This window comes from Pempheris klunzingeri, chromosome 21 (genome assembly GCF_042242105.1).
Source record: "Pempheris klunzingeri isolate RE-2024b chromosome 21, fPemKlu1.hap1, whole genome shotgun sequence".
Lineage (NCBI taxonomy): Eukaryota > Metazoa > Chordata > Actinopteri > Acropomatiformes > Pempheridae > Pempheris > Pempheris klunzingeri.
In genome coordinates, this window is record NC_092032.1 from 21,017,040 (window position 1) to 21,040,180 (window position 23,141).

General features: G+C 43.7%; 1 protein-coding gene across 1 annotated transcript in view; it reads right to left on the reverse strand.

Annotated features, from left to right (window-relative positions):
- Positions 1 to 23,141, reverse strand: part of fars2 (phenylalanyl-tRNA synthetase 2, mitochondrial) — a 122,999-nt gene that overhangs the window by 49,588 nt on the left and 50,270 nt on the right. Inside the window, exon 8 of the mRNA XM_070853045.1 lies at positions 2,292 to 2,452. Coding sequence (XP_070709146.1) covers positions 2,292 to 2,452 — 161 coding nt within the window. The remainder of the gene's footprint in view (positions 1 to 2,291; positions 2,453 to 23,141) is intronic.

The window sequence follows — 23,141 nt, forward strand, 5'->3', positions numbered from 1 at the left end:
GTGCTCCCCTGATCCCTCTGGAGGAACCGAGTTCATCAATAAAACTAACAGGACTGTGAGGTGGACAACAGCTCACACCCCTCCCTCCCTCCCTCCCTCCCTCCCTCCTTCCTTTCTGTCTTGTTTCTTACTTTTCACTAACTTGTTTCCTTCCTTCTCTCACCATTTCATCTCTTTAACCTTCCTTATTTCATTCTCTTCTCTCCTTCCCTTGTTCTCCTTTCTGTCTTCTTATTCTTTTCTCCCTCCTTTTTTGTTCCCTCCTTCCTTTCCTCAGTTCTTTCTTTAATCCTTCCTTCCTTTAAGTTTTTCTAGTTATTCTAACCACATTTCATCCTTTTTAATTTCCAGTTTTCTTTGTTCCCACCTCACCTGCTCTGTCCCTTTCTCCTCTCCTTCCTTCCTTCTTTCCTTCCTTCCTCTCCCACTCCATTTACAGCCTCTATTGTTTCCTCCCCTTCCTCCTCCTCCTCCTCTCATCTCCTCTGTTCTCCTCTCTGCCCTCCAACAGTCACTCGAAATGTTCTTCATTAGTGAAGACGAGAGTCGACAGAAACACCTTTAGGAGGGACGGAGTAACCGCTGTGTGACCCGTGTGTGTGTGTGTGTGTGTGTGTATGTGTGTGTGATGATGGTGGGGTCAGGGGGAAGTGACTGGTGCCGGCTGATGTGAGCCCCCACTGTCAAAATGTTTAATACATGAGGTTAAGAGGCTGGAACACACACACACACACACACACACACACACACACACACACACACACACACACACACACACACACACACTGAGGAGAGGGCAAAAGGAGGAAAGTAACAGAACAGGTAAGGAAGAGGAGGTGAAATATGAAGCCGAGTTTATTTTACATAATTTATGTTTGAATTTAAAAGCTTCATTAAACAACAGGTAGATCCGACCGAGCGATCTGATTGGCCAACCAGACATTTAGAACGTGCTTAAAATCAGCACGACAGCTAACCGCTAACAGCTAACTGGCATCACCGACAATATCACTCCGCTGTTTCCACGGCAACTTGTAACTTTAAACTACGGGAACGGGAGCAAGAGCCGACAGCACATGTGGGCGAATCGACCCCCGGCTCCTCGGTACGCACGTCGAAGAGGGAAGGTTTCCTCAGGTGTTTACCTGCCGGCAGCGTATGAAGCACGTGTGTCGTAGAGTTAAAAAGACACTATACAGTCCATCTACACCTGGAAACGAGGTGGAAAATCAGTGGAACGCTCCTTTAATGATCCTAAAGCGAAGGAGATATCAATGAAATCACCGATAGTCGATCAATTGTTTCCGGCTTCTCCAATGAGAGGGTGCACTTTTTTTTTTTCTTTGTTTCGTTTAATTTTAAACTAAAAATCTTTGAGTTTTGGTCTCAAACTAAACGAGACATTTGAAAGTCGTCACCTGTTTTTCACTTTGGTTTTAAAGACCAATCGGATCAATCGACCGGCAGATTAATCAATAAAGGCAGAAGTCAGCAGCAGGCCTGAAGCCCACACACACCAGACTGTTCACGTTTGATTTGATGCATGATGGGAAAACACAGAAACAAGACACACACACACACACACACAGTGTGATGGAGGCGTCTGAGGTTACTGAGTGTAAATGTTCAGTCAAGCAGAGAAACAAATGGACGAGTGGAGACGAGGAATAATAAACAGGAAGAAGAGAGGAAGAAGAAGGAGAGGAGGAGAGGAAGGGAGGAAGAGAGGAGGGAGAGGAAGGAGAGGAAGGGAAGAGGACGAGAGGAAGGAGAGGATGAGAGGAAGGAGAGGAAGGGAAGAGGGAGAGGATGAGAGGAAGGGAGGAAGAGAGGAGGGAGAGGAAGGAGAGGAAGGAAAGAGGACGAGAGGAAGGAGAGGATGAGAGGAAGGAGAGGAAGGGAAGAGGGAGAGGATGAGAGGAAGGAGAGGATGAGAGGAAGGAGAGGAAAAGAGGAAGGAGAGGAAGGGAAGAGGGAGAGGACGAGAGGAAGGGAGGAAGAGAGGAGGGAGAGGCAGGAGAGGAAAAGACGAAGGAGAGGAAGGGAAGAGGGAGAGGACGAGAGGAAGGAGAGGAAGAAGAAGGAGAGGAGGAAGAAGGGGAGGAGGAAGGAAAGGAAGGAGAGGGAGGAGAGGAAGAGAGGAAGGGAAGGAAAGAAGAGAAGAAAGAGGAGAAGAAAGGAGAGGGAAGGGAAAAGAAGCTCAAACTACTGGTCTCAGTGGGCTGAGGAAGACCATGAGATTCAGCCGAAAGCTCTGGAAACAGCCAAGATGAGGGGGGGGGGCTTTGTACCTGGAAGGTGACGGGCTGCTGGATGTCGGCCACTCTGAACTGCTCGAGGAAGCGTTGGTCCTCGCTCCAGAAGAGCCGGATGTCCGGGATCCCGTACAGGACCATGGCGAGTCTCTCCAGGCCCAGGCCGAACGCCCAGCCCACCTTGTCCGCCGCCCCCGCTGCAAACACACAAACACACGGCAAACTATCAGCAAACCCTCAGGACTCCACCTGCTGAACGTGGTGCAGCTTTTAGCAGCTAAAGAGGAAGACGTTTCCCTCAGGAGGTGGTGGGGACCAAACACGGAGCTAAAAGAGGGGTTACTGGACTGATAACCAACAGGGGCACAAACCATAGACTGTATAAAGAAGTGGACGCAGCGTCCTGGTCTGAAAAGAGCCTTAAAGCTGCCTCCTCTCTAGTGTCCAGCAGGGGGCGACTCCACCAGCTCCAAACAGGAGTCTGATTGGATGGAAGTCAACGAGGAAACGAGGCGACTTCTCTCCTGATTTATCAGCTCAGTGAACAATTTCTGCTCTCAGACTCTAACCATCCTGTCTAACCATAACCAATCAAAGGAGGTCTTCATGGAGTGAACGTCACTTCTCCAAAAAACCAAGATGGCGACACACGTGAAACCGTCTTCACTTCTTTTGTACAGTCCATGGAGCTCTAAATGTCTGCTGGACATCAATCAATCAATCTCTATTCATATATCGCCAATTCAAATAAATAGTAAAAGTTATCCCAAGACAGGTCTAGACCAAACTCTTACAGGACTCAAGAATCTCCACAAGAACGAGCATCATACGATAACGACAAATCAACGGGCTCAAACTAAAAAATAAAAAATAAGAATTAAAAATCAACTAAATAAATAACAGGTATTAAAAACCAAACACATACAAAGCTAAATATGCGAATAAAAAAAGAACAACAAAACAATAAAATGCAACAGAAGCTGTTTGCTGTTTTCTTACTCCTTTACTTTTAGACTTTTTGTTTGACGGTAACCTCTTCTCAAGGGGAAAATAACAACTCGGAACGGAAACTCTCACATTTTGTTCAAGTGAAACTGCAGACAAGTAAAAAACATGAGAGGAAGAAAAGGTCGGGGTAAGTAGGAGTGAATCAGCTGCTCAGACGCACAATTAAACGCCGTCTGACAGACGTCCTGCCGAACACGAGCGAGAGTGTGTGTGTGTGTGTGTGTGTGTGTGTTAGCAGGTGCTGCTGTTACTTCACTGGACTCCTCTATATTATTCAACACTTCAACTTAATGTTGTCAATAAATCTATACAACCTCAGCCACACACACACACACACACACACACACACACTATTTCCACTCTTTCCTCAGTACTATTGATCGCCCAGGAGGGAGATTCGCCTCCACTCTGGGTTCACTCCGTGTGTCAGCGAGTACGATTCCCCCAAAGGCGACCAGAAGGACTAAAGTAACGCTGTTGCAGGCGGCTCTGACCTCCTGCAACATGTACACAACATGTACACAACATGTACACAACATGTACACAACATGTACCAGGGATTCGCAGAGTTATTCAATAGTTAAAGTTTGTTGTGAAGCTCCTGTGATGTTGTGGAATATCTTCCAGTCGGTCATTCACATTTACTCCTGTTTGCATCGAGCAGGAAATCTGACAACTTTATCATTTTACAACATTGTTAAGCAAAAGAACAACTACAGGTTTACGCCCCCCCCCCAAGTATAGAGTGTGTTTACACCAGCCAGAGCCAGACTACCTCCAGATACCACATATGTGGGTGTAAATGGGCTCAGAGAGTCTGTAGGTTTGCAGAATTATCAGATAACTGAATAAAAAGCAGGTGATGTTTCTGAGACGAACAAGACGACGCACTCATCTGAAGGTAATGAACCAAAAAAGCCTGTATTTCTTTTAAGTGGGAGACGAGGACCAGTGTGCATTTGGTGTCTGAAAACTCTGGCAGCTGACAGGGTGAGACCCGACAAATGAAGAGGACACTTGGAGACGTTACACTCCAGTCACATCAAAACGCCACTCGAGTCCTTTCAGAGGAAACTGAGCAGTGAGCAGTGAGGACGTCTGAGTGGTGAGGAAAACAGGCTCATCACAGCCACTGATGCAGAGATGTGACTCATCTTTCTTGCCAAATATCTGCACGTGTTCATTATTACTTTTGCATAAATTTAATTTTATTTTTATCTGCAAATTCTATTAGTTTTCTCTCTATTTTTTGGAAAAGCACAAAGTCTGATGGAGCAACCTGGTGACCAAAGTCAGAAAAAGTAGTCTGAGTGGAAGTTGCTTTTTTTAAGTAAGGTGAAGTAAATGTTCACGATCTTGTTGTTATTCCAATAAGTACGTTAAACTTGCCCCATTCTGACATCATTTTCGCTCAGTGGGGAAATGACACAAAAAGTTTGAGGACGACCGCTTTGAAGGGCGCCATCTTTACTTTATCTGTCAATCATCCTGCCGGAGAAAGAGTGAAGTTTTTCAAACAGCAGATATCTCATTTCAGAACAAAACTCTTCAGCTGCTCCGAGGCAGGTCAAAGCAAAGGGCAAACGCTCGCTGGAACAAAGGATTATGGATAATTCCAAGGATTTCAGGCGTTTTCAGCCCGGGACCCAGATGAGAGGGAAGTGGTTTCTCTCTCTGGGATGAAGACTAATTGAGACAAACCTGTCTCCTTTCTGATGTGTCGACCCTCCAGAAACTGAGTCCCTGACCTCCCTCTGGGTCGTGATCCGCCGTTTAAGAAACAGAGCGGAAAACATTCAACCAGAGAGTGAAAACGTGTGGGATTTAATTCTGAAGTTCACTTAGTCAATGCAGGAAGTGGATATTCCTCTAAATGAAAACACTGAAGTGCTCAGTGTGATCCTGCATCAGTCTGCTGCATTGTTCTGGTCACTTAATTAATAATTTTAATCACAATCATCTGTACAGCAGTTTCTGTTTTACAGACCTGAGGCTGACATGTTTTATTTGCATCTCTGTGTTCTTGTTTGACACCGCCAGAGTTCAAACTGCATTTATTCAATCAGGAAGTGAAAGTGAAGAAATAAACAGTCAAAAGGGTGAATATGCTGCTCTAAACTTGCTTGATGTGATTACAAGATGCAGGAAAACATCTGCGTATCTCTCTAAATAACAAATAAGGAGTTCAACAATGGCAAACCTGCTGTTTCAAAATAAGAGTCTACAGCCATGCAAGGATCTCTGTGATTCGTTGCCTATGGACTTGCAGTTTTTCTATGTGTATGGATAAGGTGAGCGTGCTCCCAATGATGGCTGTGTAGAATTGAGGGAAGAGGCTTCATTTCACTCTGAATTCTTTGAGCTGTCTGAGGAAAATCAGTCTCTGCTGCGCTTCTGTGGTCAGTGTTGATGCTCTGAATGAGTGGGAGATAGTTATGGGTTCTCCAGATATACATTTGGGTTTTTGAAGAGGTAAGTTGGAGTTTATTATCAAGGCACCAAGTGGCAGCTTGGGCTTCCTGCTGATGGTCTTTTCTGTCATTGTTTATAAGTCCAGTTATGGTTGTGTCGTCTGCATATTTAAGGATGGTGACTGAGATGTTAAGAGGTTTCTACAAATGGAAAACAGCCAGGGTGAAAGAATACAGCCCATGAGGGCACCTGAGGTGAGATAAAAGGCTTTTCATCTTAACCCCCCGTCGTCTTCTCCACAGGAAGCTCTGAATCCAGTAGCGCATGCAGGAGTCAATGTTCATGTCCGACTGTTTATTAGAGATTGACTGGATTTATTGTGTTAAAGGCCGAGCTGAAGGATGTAGGGATATTTGCTGCATGGCTTTAGGCGCTGTCCTGTGTCCTGGAGGGCGAAGTCAACAGCATCCTCCACAGGCCTGTTGGCTCCCTAAACAATCTAGAAGGTCAATCCTGCCCTGCGTGTCCACGGTATGTGTAGGACCTTCAAATATTGACTTAAATTCCCTTTTTTTACTGTGCATGTCTCACATGTGAAGGCTTCAAATCCCTCTAAGCTGCCTCCTCGTCCTCGTGACTGCAGAGGATTTAACAGGTGAAATCAATACAGGATCACAGCTTTTAAGGGGATTCAGCAGGTCAGAATCATCACATGCAGAGAGCAGTTCATCAACTTAAGAGATGCTTTAAGTCAGCGACTCCCGTGTCATGGTTACAGTAATGAATGACGTTGATTGTCAACAATGGGACAAGAGAGCAAGAAAAGGGTGTTTTTCTATATATAGCATCAGTCCACTGAAATAAGACTTCTCAGGACCGTTCACATTAAATTTACTATCGTTATAGTAACAAAAGATTCATTTTGGGGGTTTTGCCTTGTTAGTGGAAAATTGTGAGTTGAAAGCAAGAAAGAAAACGTGAGAAATGTGAACATTTACCAGTGAGTGTAACCAGAAACTTATTCCTGACACCACTCTCATGATTTCAGACATTTCAAAAACTTTTATCTGAATCACTTCTGAAACCAAAACAAGAGAAATTAAACAGATGCCGCAGAACCGTATATTTGTTACTATCATCCCATGGCATATAATCTGTCCAAATATCACCCCTGCCTTATTAGTAGTTATGGAAGAAATAGGACTAGGACTTTTTGTAGGACACAAATACTTGAAATCATATGTTTACTTTTTCACAACAAATAACTGTAGGGCAATGTAGGTGCTAAGTTTGGGTACACAGAGTTTAAGACTGAGGATAGTGGTTCGCGTCTTTGTCTCCTATCGACAGTCAACATTGGTTTCTTTTAACCATATTCCCAACTTCCTCTAACCTTAACCAAGCAGGTTTGGGTTCCTACACTTAACTAAACCTTAACCATAGAGGTTGCAGACCAGAAAAGGCCTCGTATTCATCGCTTCTGTGACTGTGTTTTGGGTAGTTTTGGAATGGGAGCTTGCTGAAAGTGTCAAACCAGCTTTAATTGGATGGGAATATGTTAGCTTTTCCATTTTAACACCAAGCAGGTTCAGTTGGCATGCTGCTAATCACAATGAGCCCAGTTAAAAAACAGTATGTGTCACTGCAGAGAGAATTAAAAAAAAACAGAAGCGACAAGGGAGTGATTAGATTCATATATTATTGCTTTTACACAAATCTGCAGGAATAATTAGTTGTGTGCAGCAGCGTCGTGGCCACAGGCTGTTTGGCTTTCAGATTCATATTCTGAGGTCAGCTGCTGGGTGAGGAGTGGGCGGAGAGGCTTGGGATGTAATCTGGACATTTTTCTAAATATTTGTACGTGGGGGCATTCAAATGGCTCTTCACTAATGGACAAACACACCTACAGGCGCGCACACACACACACACACACACACACAAAGCAAGAGGCAGCCGGCGAGCGAGCTAGCAGGAGGAAGAATTACCTGCTTTGATTGGAAATGCTTCTGCTTATTATGATGATGTGTAACCCGCCTGCCCTGCTCGTAGGTGTGTGTATGAGTCCACAAAGCAACCGTGCACACACACACACACACACACACACACACACACACACACACTTCCTCCTTTACATCCTGGTCTTGTCAGTCCCGATCCAATCAGCAGCTGGTGAATGTGGTTTCTATGCTAATGAGTGTGGGGTCGAGGGGTCGCAGGAGATGAGGGAACACGCTGGAATAAATTTCTACTTCATGATAACACACAATCAATCAGATCTGTGACCCCTCTCTCCTCCTCTTCCTCCTTCTCCTCCCTTCTGCTCCTCCTTCACCTCCCATCTCATCTCCTCGTCTTCCTTCTCCTGCCTCCCATCCTTTCTTCTCGTCCTCTCATTCTCTAATGACTTTTCTCTACAGTCTCCATCTTTTCCCATCACTTGCTATTATTATTATTTTTTCTAAATTTCATCAGCAGAATCTATTTTACATGACATGAAAACATGACAAGAACTAAAAAAAAAAGTAAGTTTGATGGATAAAACTATGTAAAATCTTTTAAAAGCATTACATTATGCATTTAACAGTTACCTCCAAAACAATCTCCTTTCATCTCTTCTGAAGTTGATTTAACAACTTGAACTGTTGCGCTAAAAAGCAGCATATTGCACTTCAGTAACAACATGTTTTTTTGCCAGTAATGTTATTGTGATAGTTCCAGTAGAGACGGACAGGAAAGGCAGGGGAAAGAGAGGGAATGACGTGCAGCAAAAAAGCCCAGGCTGGATTAAAACCCGGCCTCCACAGTAAGAACTCTAGCAGGTGAGCTACGAGGGGCCAAACTTTGTACTAAATTCATCAACAAACCCACTGGACAATTTTCAAGAAGCAACAAAACGTACAATAAACACGCAGGTCAGCATGTCAGTACTTCTAGAAAGTATAACGAGCTCAGTTTAAAGATTCGGGGTGTTTTCATGCCAAACGCACCCAGGCCCAGGCCCAGGTAGGGACTGGAGCTATCAGAAACTCTCTGCTGGTTTCTGGTTTAGTTTTGAGGAATAGGCACTAGAAGCAAAAGAGTGTCGTGTCTACTCCTGAACAAGATGACACAGGGGATTTCTACTGGTGCCTTGCCTGGACATGTCCTGGGCTGCGAGGCCTAGTTTGTCCCTTTAACCCTAAATTCCAGTTGTACAGATGAATTTAACACCACCAAACCTCCAGTATACAGACCTGTCCTGTCTGTACTTAAGAAGATAACTGGTCTTACACCCATCACATCCATTAATAGACCAGTCCTACAGTCCCAAAACTCCAGTTCTCAGTCCAGAACCACATTTTAACCAAACCAAAAAAGTCAATTTTGAGATTTTGGGCTATTTTGCTTCCATGACACATCTCCTGTCAGACTAGTGGAAAGAAAACGTTCGGAATCCACATTCAGCTCCTCATTTTACTTCATTCTAATTCATATCTTTTTTTCACACTGCACCAGAAATTTCCACTTCAACAGTTCTTACAGACACCAAACTCTTCGGTTTTATGCCTTTCAATATTCTGAAGGTTTTTACAGAGAGATCTTGTTCATTCAAATCCTTCTGAGCCTGATTTATAGAGCATCTTACATGTAAAAACATGGCAAAACATGGCAAAACTTGGGTTTTGTAGCTGTTGATAGTATTTTCTGACATATGGGACAATTAAAATACAAAATTATACACAGAAAAATGTCTAGATGTAATTAATCAACTGGAGAAGTTTCATGGTGACATCTGTTAGTGAGAATGACCCTTTTCACCTCTTGTCTGTTGCCTTCAACGGGGACATTGTTAAGGTCTTGGAGGGTCCTAATTGCTTGTTTCCATCCGTTATCCCAGAAACTAGAAGAATTTAAACCTTTTCCTTCCCATCACATCTCAAAGACCAAGAAAATAATGAGCGTTTCCCCGTTTTTCAATATTTTAATCGTTGACAATACTTGCATTTGACAACTCTGCTGCAAAATCTCCTCCACTGAAAGGTCCTCTCTCAGTTGTCGAAACCTTATTCCAAGTTTCTTTGAAAGAAAACCAAGCTCAACAAAGATATTTCCAAGTCTAAAAGGGAAGTTTGTCAGATGGAAAGAGGGTTCATTTCTTTAGGAAAAAGGAGTCATTTTTTCTTCATAATGTACTTGTGAGAAATCCTCCTGCACTGACAGCTTTGTAATTGTTTTTTTGCTTTAGTTTTACTCTGATTTATCGGGTGGATCTGGTTCTGAATTATATTTGAACACGCATTAAAAAGTCTCCGATTCTACTCGCAGAAACCTGCAGTCACCCTGTCTAATTACAAGCAGTGTTTTCTGTCACAGCTGCCTATGTAATCATCACACTTAATCATGATCCTGCAGCTTAAAACCACAACCGCCGCCGCACAGTCTCTAATAATGCAGTCATAAATATATTCATGGCAAATATAATTAGGACGAATGGAGACAGATGAGGGGAGAGGAGGTGAGAGAGAGAGATGGAAAATGATGTTTTATCATGGAGGAATTTAAACCAACAGGAGGGAGAAAGAAAAGAAGAAAGGATCTGAAAATATCAATCAAATAAGACGAGTGATGTGAGGGTGTTGGCGATGAAATGAAAGGCCGGATGTGGAAGAGGACGACACTTTACAGTAGTTGTAGTTGCATTTGAGTTATCTGACTATTGTTAAATTCATATTCAGATCAGACTTCATGATATCAGCCTGGTGATGATCCAGTCAGACAGACGTGAGTCAACCAACGCCCCAAAACATCTGGATTAAAAACATTCCTTCTCTCGCCAAGATTGACTACTTCCGTGATGTTGACCAGCGGGAGCACCAGAGCGCTCTTCAACTGTCATCATGACAGAAATGAATCCCACCTGTGGGTTTGACATCACCCTCTGCTCACATATGACTCACCCTCTCTCCTGGAGGCGTTCAGTACATGTAGAAACGAATATTAAAACACTGCAAACATTTTCACTCCAACAGTTTGTTTGCTCTCATCTGAATTAGGGGCCAACTTGTTACGATGTGGTGTAGTGAGTTTGATTTGTGTTTTAAATAAGAATCAGAATCAGCTTTTATTGGCCCAATACGTGAACACATACAAGGAATTTGACGTCAGTTTTTCCACTGCAAAAAAGTAAACATTTAAGGGCTCTGTACAATGTAAATATATAAATATATATAGAAGTATAGATGTAAAAAAGTAAACATTTAAGGTCTCTGTACAATGTAAATATATAAATATATATAGAAGTATAGATGTAAAAAAGTAAACATTTACAAACGGGAAGTCGTGATGCACGAAGCTGCTCTCTGATTGGCAGGAAAACCTGGAGAAGTAAATAAAGAGGTTTTACTCCAGAAGCAGATTAATGCGGCTCTTTCCAGTTTCACAATGGAGGGCGGACTACGCGGGTTGATCTCGGCCCTGGTCGTCATTTATCACGTCGGTTTACATTCATAGCCTCAGGCAAACAAGTCAAGTTTGAAAATGAGACACGAGTGCGGCTGGAAAATAATGTCTCGATGCAGTGGAGTGTCTGAAGGCATGGAGAAAGCACAGCTCAGCTCTGGGGGCTGATTTGATCCAGAAAGGCCAGACGTTTCTGGCATTTGGGTCAGTTTGTTTGTAACTGGACTGAGACCACCTCTTAAACCAGGTCTGGGCCTAACTAACAGCGACAAGGGGGCCAACGGTCACTAAACAAGTGTAGAGGTAAAATTATGAAGATGGATGTTGTGCTAAAACATGTTGCATACACAATGTACTGATCACTAATGTTTGAGTTCAGTGTAGTAATAAAATCACTTTTTAAACCGCGTGGTTAGAAAAGTTCAGAGATAAGGTTGTTTGTCTTTAAAGGACTGGTCTGAATACTGGACTGGACTGGTCTATTAACTGAGATTCCAGGAGGTGGAGTGGTTATGAATTAGAGGTTTGGTTAATGAATAGTTAATGTTAATGGTTAATAAATGGAAATTTGGGGTTAACAGTTGGTCTATAATGGAGCTTTTCCGTTACACAGTTTTAGCTCTACTCGCCTCTTTCGGTCGTTTTCCATTCCTGTTGAGTACCACCTCAGCGTGGGTGGGGTCGTCAAAGCGGCCCGACACATCAGTGACGTCATTTGTATGCGACACAAACACAAACACAACTAAGGACGTGGAGACGACGATACACCTGCTGCTCGCTCTGCGGCTTTTTGTCGTAATATAATAAAAACGCACGGTCGCTGTTTCCGGGGTTTTAAAAACGGAGGGTTCGCTCTCATGACTCATCCGGTGACGTCACTCCCTGGCCAATCAGTGGCCTGCAGTCTGTTGATGTCACATTTTACCCCGGCCGAGTAGGTACTAAAAAAGTACCCGGTACCAGGTACTATCGCCTGGTGGAAAACCCTAGAGTCGAGTCGAGTAGGTGGAGGTTTAAACTGGCTATGTTGAGGTGCAGGGTTGGTGTTTGACCTGGAGACTTGAGGCTCCAGACACCTCCACAGCCTTGTACTTGGGCTTTTTTGTTTTTTTTTTAAGCCCAGCTAGCGTGTGTTCATCAGGCTGTGAGTGTCAGAGCCAGAGGAGTCTTCGCCTTTTGCTGCATCAGATCTGAGGATCTTGAGCCTGTCAGCCCATCTGGATCAGCTCAACCACAGGGACCAGCGGCGAGAGTCTGAGAGCTGCTGCACATCACGCAGAGCTGCTGGCAGATTAACTGACACCGAGGCTAATGAAGAGCTTTAGACACGAGAGAAATCACACATCAGGTCTGACGCATGAGACGCTGACGTACAGGCAGCCAAGAAGAAAGGCGGGAAAGATGCCTGACTGATGCTGAAGAGCCGGTCTGAGTGTGTGTGTGTGTGTGTGTGTGTGTGTGTGTGTGTGTGTGGGCAGAGCATCACTGAACTGAGCTGCAGTGTGGCACCGACGTCAGCCAAAACAGATTGCACGACACATAGCGAGGATAGATGGCCCGAGAGCAAACATCACCATGTGTGAGTGTTTGAGAGAAAGTGTGTGTGTGTGTGTGTGTGTGTGTGATGAGACAACCCCCCTACCCTCCCTCTTTTTACTCACACACAGCTCTGCAATGCCAGGCCCCCTCCCTCAACCAATCAGGGCGGCTTGCAGAAAAGGGTGGTTGTGGTAGTGTGTGTGTGTGTGTGTGTGTGTGTGTGTCGCCGTATCGCCGTCTGTCGATGACGTCATTGTTTAACGGTCACAGGACGTGTGACGGCAGCAGTGAGGTGTCTGTGTGAGTAACGTAGCATCTGTACGCCGACTGACTGATGTGTTCAGCGGCAAACAAAGACATGAGCAGTATCACACATCTGCAAATACAGCAAAGTAAAACTGAATCAGCAGAGAATATTAGATTAAACCTGGACCGAAACACCAAAGAATGCCAGAACAAACTGGGATAAAACCCCAGAGCATGTTGGACCAAGCAGGGTTAAACGATATCAGCGACTAACGGACGAAAGCTGGGCTGAAACACTGCTGACTGCTGGGCTAGAATATCAGACTCTACTGCTGCTGCTGTTTCTGTTTGATGCTGAAGCGCAAAACAAGTAGAAATAATGGATCTAACCAGAAAAACACACACACACTAGTAAATATTGGACCACACTGGGCCAAAGCTGGCTAATACTTGACAGAATAATGGACGAGATCAATGATAGAATTGATAAGAAATATTGGAGCTTGACTTGACAAGTGGACAAACAAACAGCTCCAAAGGGATTCCCAGGCTGCTTTGCTCCTGCTGGATGTCAAAGTGCCAGAGAACATCGGAAAACACAAGCCAGAGCAAAAACACCAGCGAATACTTGACCAAACCAGAATAATGAACCAAACCAACCAGCAAATAAACCAATGATGTGTAACCAGGGAATAAACCAACCCATGTAACCAGGGAATAAACCAACCCATGTAACCAGGGAATAAACCAACCCATGAATAAACCAACCCACGTAACCAGGGAATAAACCAACCCATGTAACCAGCAAATAAACCAACCCATGAATAAACCAACCCACGTAACCAGGGAATAAACCAACCCACGTAACCAGTGAATAAACCAACCCACGTAACCAGGGAATAAACCAACCCATGTAACCAGGGAATAAACCAACCCATGAATAAACCAACCCACGTAACCAGGGAATAAACCAACCCATGAATAAACCAACCCACGTAACCAGGGAATAAACCAACCCATGAATAAACCAACCCACGTAACCAGGGAATAAACCAACCCATGTAACCAGGGAATAAACCAACCCATGTAACCAGGGAATAAACCAACCCATGAATAAACCAACCCACGTAACCAGGGAATAAACCAACCCATGTAACCAGGGAATAAACCAACCCATGAATAAACCAACCCACGTAACCAGGGAATAAACCAACCCACGTAACCAGTGAATAAACCAACCCACGTAACCAGGGAATAAACCAACCCATGTAACCAGTGAATACACCAACCCATGTAACCAGTGAATGTTCGACCAAACCAGGGGTACAAACACTCTTAAAATCTACAAATAACTACAACTACAAATAAAACTATTGGACCAAACCAGGACTAAGACACCAGAGACCAGTCGACCACAACAGGACTGAAAGGTAAAGATTATCAGAGTAACTCGTGGTTAAACCTTCGGCGAAGTTCTGACCAAACCGAAGCCAGAACACAACGAATCTTGGACCAAACCAGGGCTTGAAACTGGACTTGTATCAGACTCCAGTGGGACGGGTGCTTCTGTCTGCTGCCACAGTCGAACTTATCCCAGAATCCTTTGCTGATTCGGACATTATTTCATTTGCATTTCATGTTGTTTTCTCTGCTTCCGTCTTTTCTTTGACTATTTGTCGCTCTAATTCTGATTCGCTCTCATTTGTCATTCAGTTCACGTCGTCCCTCCCCCGTCTTTTGCTCTCCCTCCTCTCTCAATCACACTTTCAGTCTCCCCCTCTTTTCCCTCCATCACTTTTTCTTTTCTACACCTCCCCTCTTCCATCACTCTCTTAAATCTCTCCCCTCTTTCCTCTCCGTTTACATATTTCAAGTCTCTCCCCTTCATCTCCTTCCTCCCATCCTTCATTCTCTCTCTAATCCCTTTATTTTCAGTCTCTCCTCGCCATCACTCTTTCCTCCTCCTACTCCCTTTTTCCTCATCTCAGCTCGTTCCTCCCGCTCAGCTAACCCATTTCTCCTCCACATTTCCACCATCTCTCCTTTTGTCTCTTTTAATTCCACCTGCACTCGTTCATTCGAGCTCTCCCCCTCACACCGCAGTCCATCACTCTTCTCTAACTTCCTCCCTCATCCCTCCATCCACTTATCCTTTTCACCTGGCGAACACATTTTTCTAACCTGTCTCCTTCTGTTGTTCTGAGGCTCATCGTTCTTCTGTTTAAAGCTCTGATCCTTACAAATCATCCCCTGCTTTTGTTTTCATTTGATGGTTTTCTGAAATCTCCATTCAGTGTTTTCACATTCTCTAGTTACGTCTGTAGAAGTTTTTATTGTTAATGACGGCGTCCAGTGATGGAGTCATGTTGCCTGTGTGTGCACGAGGAATTAACAGGAAACAATGCACCCTGTAGTCCAGTTTTAAGGCAAAATCCCACCGGGGGCGTCTGATCGCGTTCCAGCTGCGATGTGGCTGCCGGAGTTCATGGCGCCCACTCAAGTTAATGCTTTAAAAGCACCAGAAGCGTTCTCTCCTGGTCTGTTTCTGATGGACGCATCAAGCAGCTCAGAGCAGAAGAGGCGGCAGGAAGTCAGACAGATAAACAGCAGAGAGAATCAGCTCAGTTTTCAAAATAAAAGCCTGTCAGTGGTTTATTCCAGCAGCACATCAGTATTATTCTCTAATGGGGGGGGGCACCAGGCCAGACGTCAGCCGCTCAGAGGGTTTTTAACACCATGACGACCAGAGGATCATCTGGGATGGAGAAACACTCTGACTGTGACTTTAGCTGCTGTCTGTAGCTGCAGCACAACAAAGCAGGAAGTACATCCAAGAAACACATTTAAAGCAGCAGAAGAAGAAACGAGGCCTGTTTGATCCTGTTAGAGACACATTTAAAGCAGCAGAAGAAGAAACGAGGCCTGTTTGATCCTGTTAGAGACACATTTAAAGCAGCAGCAGAAGAAGAAACGAGGCCTGTTTGATCCTGTTAGAGACACATTTAAAGCAGCAGAAGAAGAAACGAGGCCTGTTTGATCCTGTTAGAGACACATTTAAAGCAGCAGAAGAAGAAAAGAGGCCTGTTTGATCCTGTTAGAGACACATTTAAAGCAGCAGAAGAAGAAACGAGGCCTGTTTGATCCCGTTAGAGACACATTTAAAGCAGCAGAAGAAGAAACGAGGCCTGTTTGATCCCGTTAGAGACACATTTAAAGCAGCAGAAGAAGAAACGAGGCCTGTTTGATCCCGTTAGAGACACATTTAAAGCAGCAGAAGAAGAAACGCGGCCCGTTTGATCCCGTTAGAGACACATTTAAAGCAGCAGAAGAAGAAACGCGGCCTGTTTGATCCCGTTAGAGACACATTTAAAGCAGCAGAAGAAGAAACGCGGCCTGTTTGATCCCGTTAGAAGCTCCAACATCAGTTTAAGGACCAAACCAGCTAAACCTGAGCAGGAACACTGATCAGCAGGAGAAACTCTCTGAAACACTCCTGGTGGGATTTATAGTCGTGCTGAGAAAAACCGGAGCCCTGTGTGTTGTCGGGTTGACCGTCTGTAATTTGATATCTGCTTCACCGTTCACTCTCCTCCAGCCGCACCTGAGCTGGATTAACTCTCTGCTAACGCCAACACAACATTTCCTACTGATGCGTCACATTAAAGGCGTCTGATTGGACAAACACGGGTGGCTTGTTCATCATAAATGCGAGTTATTCTGGTCGGTCAGCAGATCAGTTTTAATTTTTGCTCGGGGCGGGTGATGGAGCCAGAGGGAGCAGATGATGGAGATTATAATCATTACCGACTGACTTCTTCTTCATTAAAGAAATGTGGGTTTGTTTGGCTGCACTGTAAACTAATACACCAGCTGCTCCTCTGCAGGATTTCTGACAAAGCAGCAAGGAGTTTCTAAACCACATTTGCTGTCACCGCGGTAACCAGGGCTAAAATCATAAGGAGTGGAACTGTTGTTTGATTATTGATTGAAAATGTTCCCACCTGCCAATTTTGTCAGCATCATTAAGTTTTTATGAATATCAGCGTGTAGTGACGGTAATATTCACCATTAATAAACCAAGTTCAACATTAATGAGACGTATTTATACATCTGTCCACATTGATCCATGTATTTATTGGTTTAGCATCAGTATCAGAGAAATGTTAACTATTATTATGTAGAAAACGTCGCTTCATCTGATGCATGTTTATATGGTAGCACAAGTTATTTAAGAAAAACTAAGAATTGATTCCTGATATCTACAAGAAATTTGGGTAAAAAGTAACTTTAGAATTCGATGAAATTTAATGAAAGTGAGTTTTTGTGACTCAAAGCTTTGTTAACTTAGATGAAGACCGACTGAAGGCTCTGTGAGGACGTATTTCAGAATTAGACTTAGCGATGTTCTCCAATCAAATAGACGTTTTACAAAGTTGGACTCTGTGTCACTGGCTACATTACAAAATAAAAGACCCTGTGCTGGTGTTGCGTTCGAGGACCTGGTTGCTCCATCAGTCCCCGTTTCAGACAGCTGCTGTATTGGACCGGTTAGAGGAACAAGTTAATACGAAGCCCTCGGAGGCTCATCTTTTCACCTCGCCACATCTCACGCAGCCACACACTCATCCATCACCATTAGCAGTCCTAAATGGACCATTGGCAGCCTCCACCAGTCTCCCAACACCATGATTTATAGATGGAAACTCTCACTGGCAGCTCTCAAGGAGGGAAATGCGATTGCAATGCAACATGGGAGTCAAACGGGCAGAAAAAGAGGGGAAATGGACCTCTGCTTGTTCAGCAGCTGGACCTGAAATCATAATTTTGTTGCCACTTTGCTTCAGCTGTTTCTGTGACTGCATATGGGAATATGTAATTACAAAATCAGGACTGAGAAATGAGAAGTTTTATCAAACTAAAACATTCAGAGACAATAACAATTCATTTGAAAAAAAACCAACTTTATATAAAGGAAGTTTGCTGCAAACAGAAGATACAAAAGATGACTTTGCAAAAACAGAAATCCAATACATTGTTGTCCTGAAATGAAATGAAAAGCATTCATCTCCAAAACTTTGTGACGAGGCTTATCTCAGATAATCCAAAGGGTTTTTAAACTGTTTATAATATTCTCAAACTCTACAGAAACTGTTTACACAGACCTAAACTCTTTAAACTCACTGTTACACACTTGTGTTTTACTCAGGCCTCTTTAATATCATTATCATGTCCATTTCTAAGGAATGAACTCCTTTAAAGACCTTAAAGGAAAAACTGAATTTAAACTGATTTAAACTGAAATTTGAGCCCCTAAAAAACTGGGTCAACTCCATCTGCTGATGAAGATCATGTGATATGATTGAAAGGTCCAGATGAGCTACCGATAGATTAGAAGAGATCGTTCTCTCGACCTCAATCATTAACAAATGACTCGCTTTCCTTTCTTAGACAAAATAAGGTCGACTTACTGATTCACCAGTTATTGATCATTGATGATCAACTGTTCACCTTACTGTGTTTCTACTGTGTCGTCGTCTGGTTTCTGGATTATTCTGATTGACAGCTGAGCACATCTGACCTTGAGCTGTGCTTTGTATCACTGACACCGTGGAGCAGGTTTTTCCATCTCTGTCTTTGTTTGAGTGTTTCTGCTGCAGCATCTTTCTTATGACTCTGACTGACTAGACTTAAGCAGCTCATCTTAGCATTTGCCCTGTAAAACACATTTTTAGGTGCTACATATCGATTTCTGAAGCCCTTTCCCGCCTGAGTAGGAGGTTTGCAAAGCCACCAATTAGAAAACTGGAAGAGCCAACTGGAATCATCTGGGGTTGAATATCCCGCTCAAAGACACCTCAACATGTGGGCGTAAGCAGCTGGAGATTGAAAAATGTGCCTGACTCTTCGCTCCTTTAGCATTTTCGTCCAAAACTTTTCTGCACAAAGCTACAAAGTGCTGATTGCACCGATGACATTGGAGAAATTTCATGTTGTTCGACCGCTTCACTCATGAATACGAGCGCAGACTTCATGTCTAAAATCCTAAACATGAACTCTCCCCGCGGTGCGAGCGCTGCTTCGAACTGGCCTCCAGTAATGAATATAGATTATGAAAACAATATGAGCTGAAACAGTCTGCGGCGGCCGCCTGTTATTGAGCCTCGCTCCTGAATTAGTAATGAGGACGGCATAAATTATGCAGAGTGATTAGTAACCAGGCAACACGCGGGGTTTACCTCGCCGTTTATAGATCACTGTCGTGGGAGGAGGTCAGAGCGGGAGACGGAGACAGAGTGAGCCGAGAGGAAAAAACTGTGTGTTCAATTAAACCAGACTTCAAGTACAAATCAAAGTGTTGAAATGGACATCAAGGTGTGGTTCTGGTTTAAAATTCAGTTCTTTGATTCGTTTTGGGTTTCTGAGGGTTTGAAGATGTCGGAGAGGGTGTGATAATCATCATGTCTGTCTGACCTGCTTCTGCTAACCCAAATGAAGCTTCGACACAAAAATAACTATGGTTTGTTCGAGGGAAACGTAGTGTAGTGGTCAAAAACACTTTAACCATAAAGACACCAAAGAATTCACCACGATAATAAAAACTTCTACTCACTTTGCTAACAATGTTTTGGCCCTGAAACCTTCAAAACTTTTACTAAATTGAGCCTGTTGAGAAAAAAGCCATTATATCGCTCTCTGCACACACACCAGACTACATTCACAAAAACAGGAATTTGAAACTTGCAGAACGGAGGAGTTGCCGGTTTATTTCTGCCTCAATCGGTGAGTTTGTTTGTGTTATTGTGTGTTACACAAATATTGTTGTCCCTGAACTAACTAATTAAAGACACCAGTCACACAATAACACAAAGAAACTAACTGATCAAGACACTGGTGGACCAGCAACTCCCATTTAAAATCCCTGTTTTAGTGAATGTAGTCTGGTGTGTGTGCAGAGAGCGATATAACGGCTGTTTGTGGTCACTAACACACTGACGTCACTGATGTTGATCATGAAAGTGACCATTTGTTGATCACTGCTTTAGTCAGCAGCTCTCCAGTTTTAGACCTGATCAACAATTCTACGAATGAAAGCAGGTAATATATAAAAACAGTTCAGTTATCGTCATTTCCTTTTATTCTGAAATTACTCTCATTGTGTTTTTACTGAAATCACATTCGTCCTGCCTGAGTGGGCACACACACACACACACACACACACACACACACACACACACACACATATGACTCATGAGTCCACAAATACTGAAGCTCCCCACTCTGAACTAAACACACAAACATGACGTCACTTCCCACTCCTTTCCAAAAAAAAACACCTCCTACTTATGTTTGTTTTTCCCGTTAATTTCACCTTTTGAATGAGTGTACAGATAAAACACACACACACACACACACACACACACACACACAGACTCACAGGTGTGTGAGCGTCCCACCACCAATCAGCGATGCTGCAGAGATCAGGCTGTAATTATGGGCGGATTACTGGGAAGTGGCCGGGCTTTGGCGAGGTTAGGTGGCGGAGCTGTTCACACAGCTTAGCAGCCTGATCCTCTGTTTAGTCGAGGTTAAGACACTTCGTCATCCACACAGTGATAATCAACAGTCCCTGTACACCAGCCCAGATTATAAAAAGACTAATGAGAGAGGCAGAGAGCTGCAGAGGCAGGGAAGGTTAGAGCAGGAAAGAAAAAGAAAAGACGGAGGAACTACGTGGATTTATGAGGCGGAATATGACCGAGTGCTCTGACGTCCATGTTAGACGCCTTCGGTTCTTTGTTCGGTCTGACGTGACGCATTTCACACTGGAAACTCATCATTTAATCACCAATTCTCCTGATTGTTTTAGCGTCCGAGGTGGAAATTAAAGGTCACTATTCTGCAAAATGCACTTTTTAATATCTTGTCAACGTGAATGTGCGTCGAGTAAAGACCGCCCTCCCTCCGTGTGAAAACGCTCCGTTTAGATTTGTCGCCCTTTGTGATGTCATGGGGGCACCTGTTGATCATGTCATCGTTTGCCCTCTGCCGGTGAAGTGTTTTCCATAAAAGCGGGCGGATAAACTGTGTCCTCTCTGGACCACAAACTGGATAACGAGACATGACAACATCACTGGCAGAAGGAGGGAAATCCCCTCAACTCCAACACACCTCCACACACACACCACTGAGAGAGTGTCTGCCTCTCCATCTGTCTGCCTCCATCACAGTTGGGAAATACCATTTGGGGTGAAACCATTTCTCCTCCTCAAACTGAAGACAAACACAGCGATCTTCGCCGCTGAACACACGTCTTCTGAATATTTTGTGCATTTTTATCCACAAGTGCTATTTTTGTTTGAACCTTGAGCAGCTTAAAGATCTAATCACATATCACAATGCAGTGTTCGAGGACCATCTGTGGGTTGAATCAAGATTTCGTAGAGCTGCTCTAATCAATACTTTCAGATTAACAATGCATCAAGTGACTACATGTATGTATGGAAGCCACACGGAGCTGCAGTTCCACTCTCAGGCTGCAGGGAAACCACGCAGACTGTCCACACTGTTATCTGTACGCGATCGGATCGGACTGGTGTGTCCAGGTTAGAGGAGTGCATTTCAAGCAAAAATACTATCCGACCGGCACTGTGAACTATTTGAAAAGATCATTAGAAGACCGTCTCCAGCCACAGCGCACTACCAGAAACCAAGAATCAGAGACTCTCAAAGCCTCGGATCAATCCACTGCTCCTGTACTAGTTGACAGTAAAAAACGAAGGAAAATGCAAGACAACAGTCATATAAACTATTCTTTTCTTTTGTAATTGAATGACAATTCGAATATTCAAAAAACCAGGCATCTACGTGCGTTGCTGTGGTCACAACGAAGGCGTCAGTAACTATATACGCCGATGACGCCGCTCTCTATGGCAAGCATTAGGTGCTTGTCAGACTGTTAATGCAGGTTCAGTGTTACAAAGGCTCAAGCTACATTATTTTAACAAGCTTTGATCTCTGTATGTTTCTTGTAATGTTATTTGTCCTTGTTTGTACTTTTTTATGCATTTTAAGTACGTATGTGTTTATATCTGTAGTTTCATACATCTCGACCAGGACTTTTCTGCAGTAGAGATATTGTTTCTTTATGGGAACCATCTCTTTTTTTAAGGATAAATAAATAGAATACAAATACAATATAATATAATATAACATATAGTACAATACAAAAAAAGGGGTGGCTTTAACTGTATGCACGCAAATATTTTGGCCGGCCTCAATCAGTGAATTTAAAACACTCTGTTGTTGAATTTGTGAACAAAATGTGTCGCCACCCATGAATTCATCTATAAAACTGATCCAGAATCCAAAGGGAAAAGGCTGCAGATCATAAAATCCATTTTCTAAACACACCAGCGTTATCAAAAGCTCTGTGATTGGATGTCACTTAACAATCAGCACCTTGGGAGTTGTAGTCCACTGAAGAACTACATACTCTCTAATGCCGTTGTTCATCTTTTGCACTGATGAGTCAACCACCTAACACTGTCACTTCACACCTGTGTGACATGGCGGCAGACGTCTTGCTGACACGTGTACCTACATGTTTAGGTGCACCAGCGTCCTCTTTGACCCCTGCTTGTGTTTTGTGTCCTGTAATTATGACCCCGTTGACCCCTCCATGTTCTATCTCCTCTTACTGCCTCCTCCTCGCTATTTGTTTTAATTACTCCGACAGTCTGACCCCTCCTTGTCATCTACTCCCATTACCATCAAACTCCTTGACCCCTCCTTGTTTCTCCTCCCCGTTACAGTGGCACCTCGCTGACCCTTCCTCATTTTCTCCCCGCTGAATGACAGGTAAGACAAAAAAAAAGGAATAAGATGAGATGTTTAATGGCGTCAGACGTGATTAATCGCTGGCAGAAGGGTGAAGTGATTCCAAACAGTGATTCAACCTGAGCGCTCCGTAATGAGAAGAGAGCCTGGCTGCCTATTACCTTAATAAAGACGTCTACATGTTAATTAGACTGACACGCCTGAGTGCAAGGTGTGTGTGTGACAGAGTGTGTGTGTCTCTGAGGACTCGCTGCTGCTGACGGTGGAGGAAAAACACACTGCAGACTTCTGACTTTCCCTCCACACACACACACACACACACACACACAACTCTACAGCGACGTGCGGAGGAATAATTTATATCGCAGATCGCCGGCTAACGGCGCTCATCCTCTCTCTAACGAG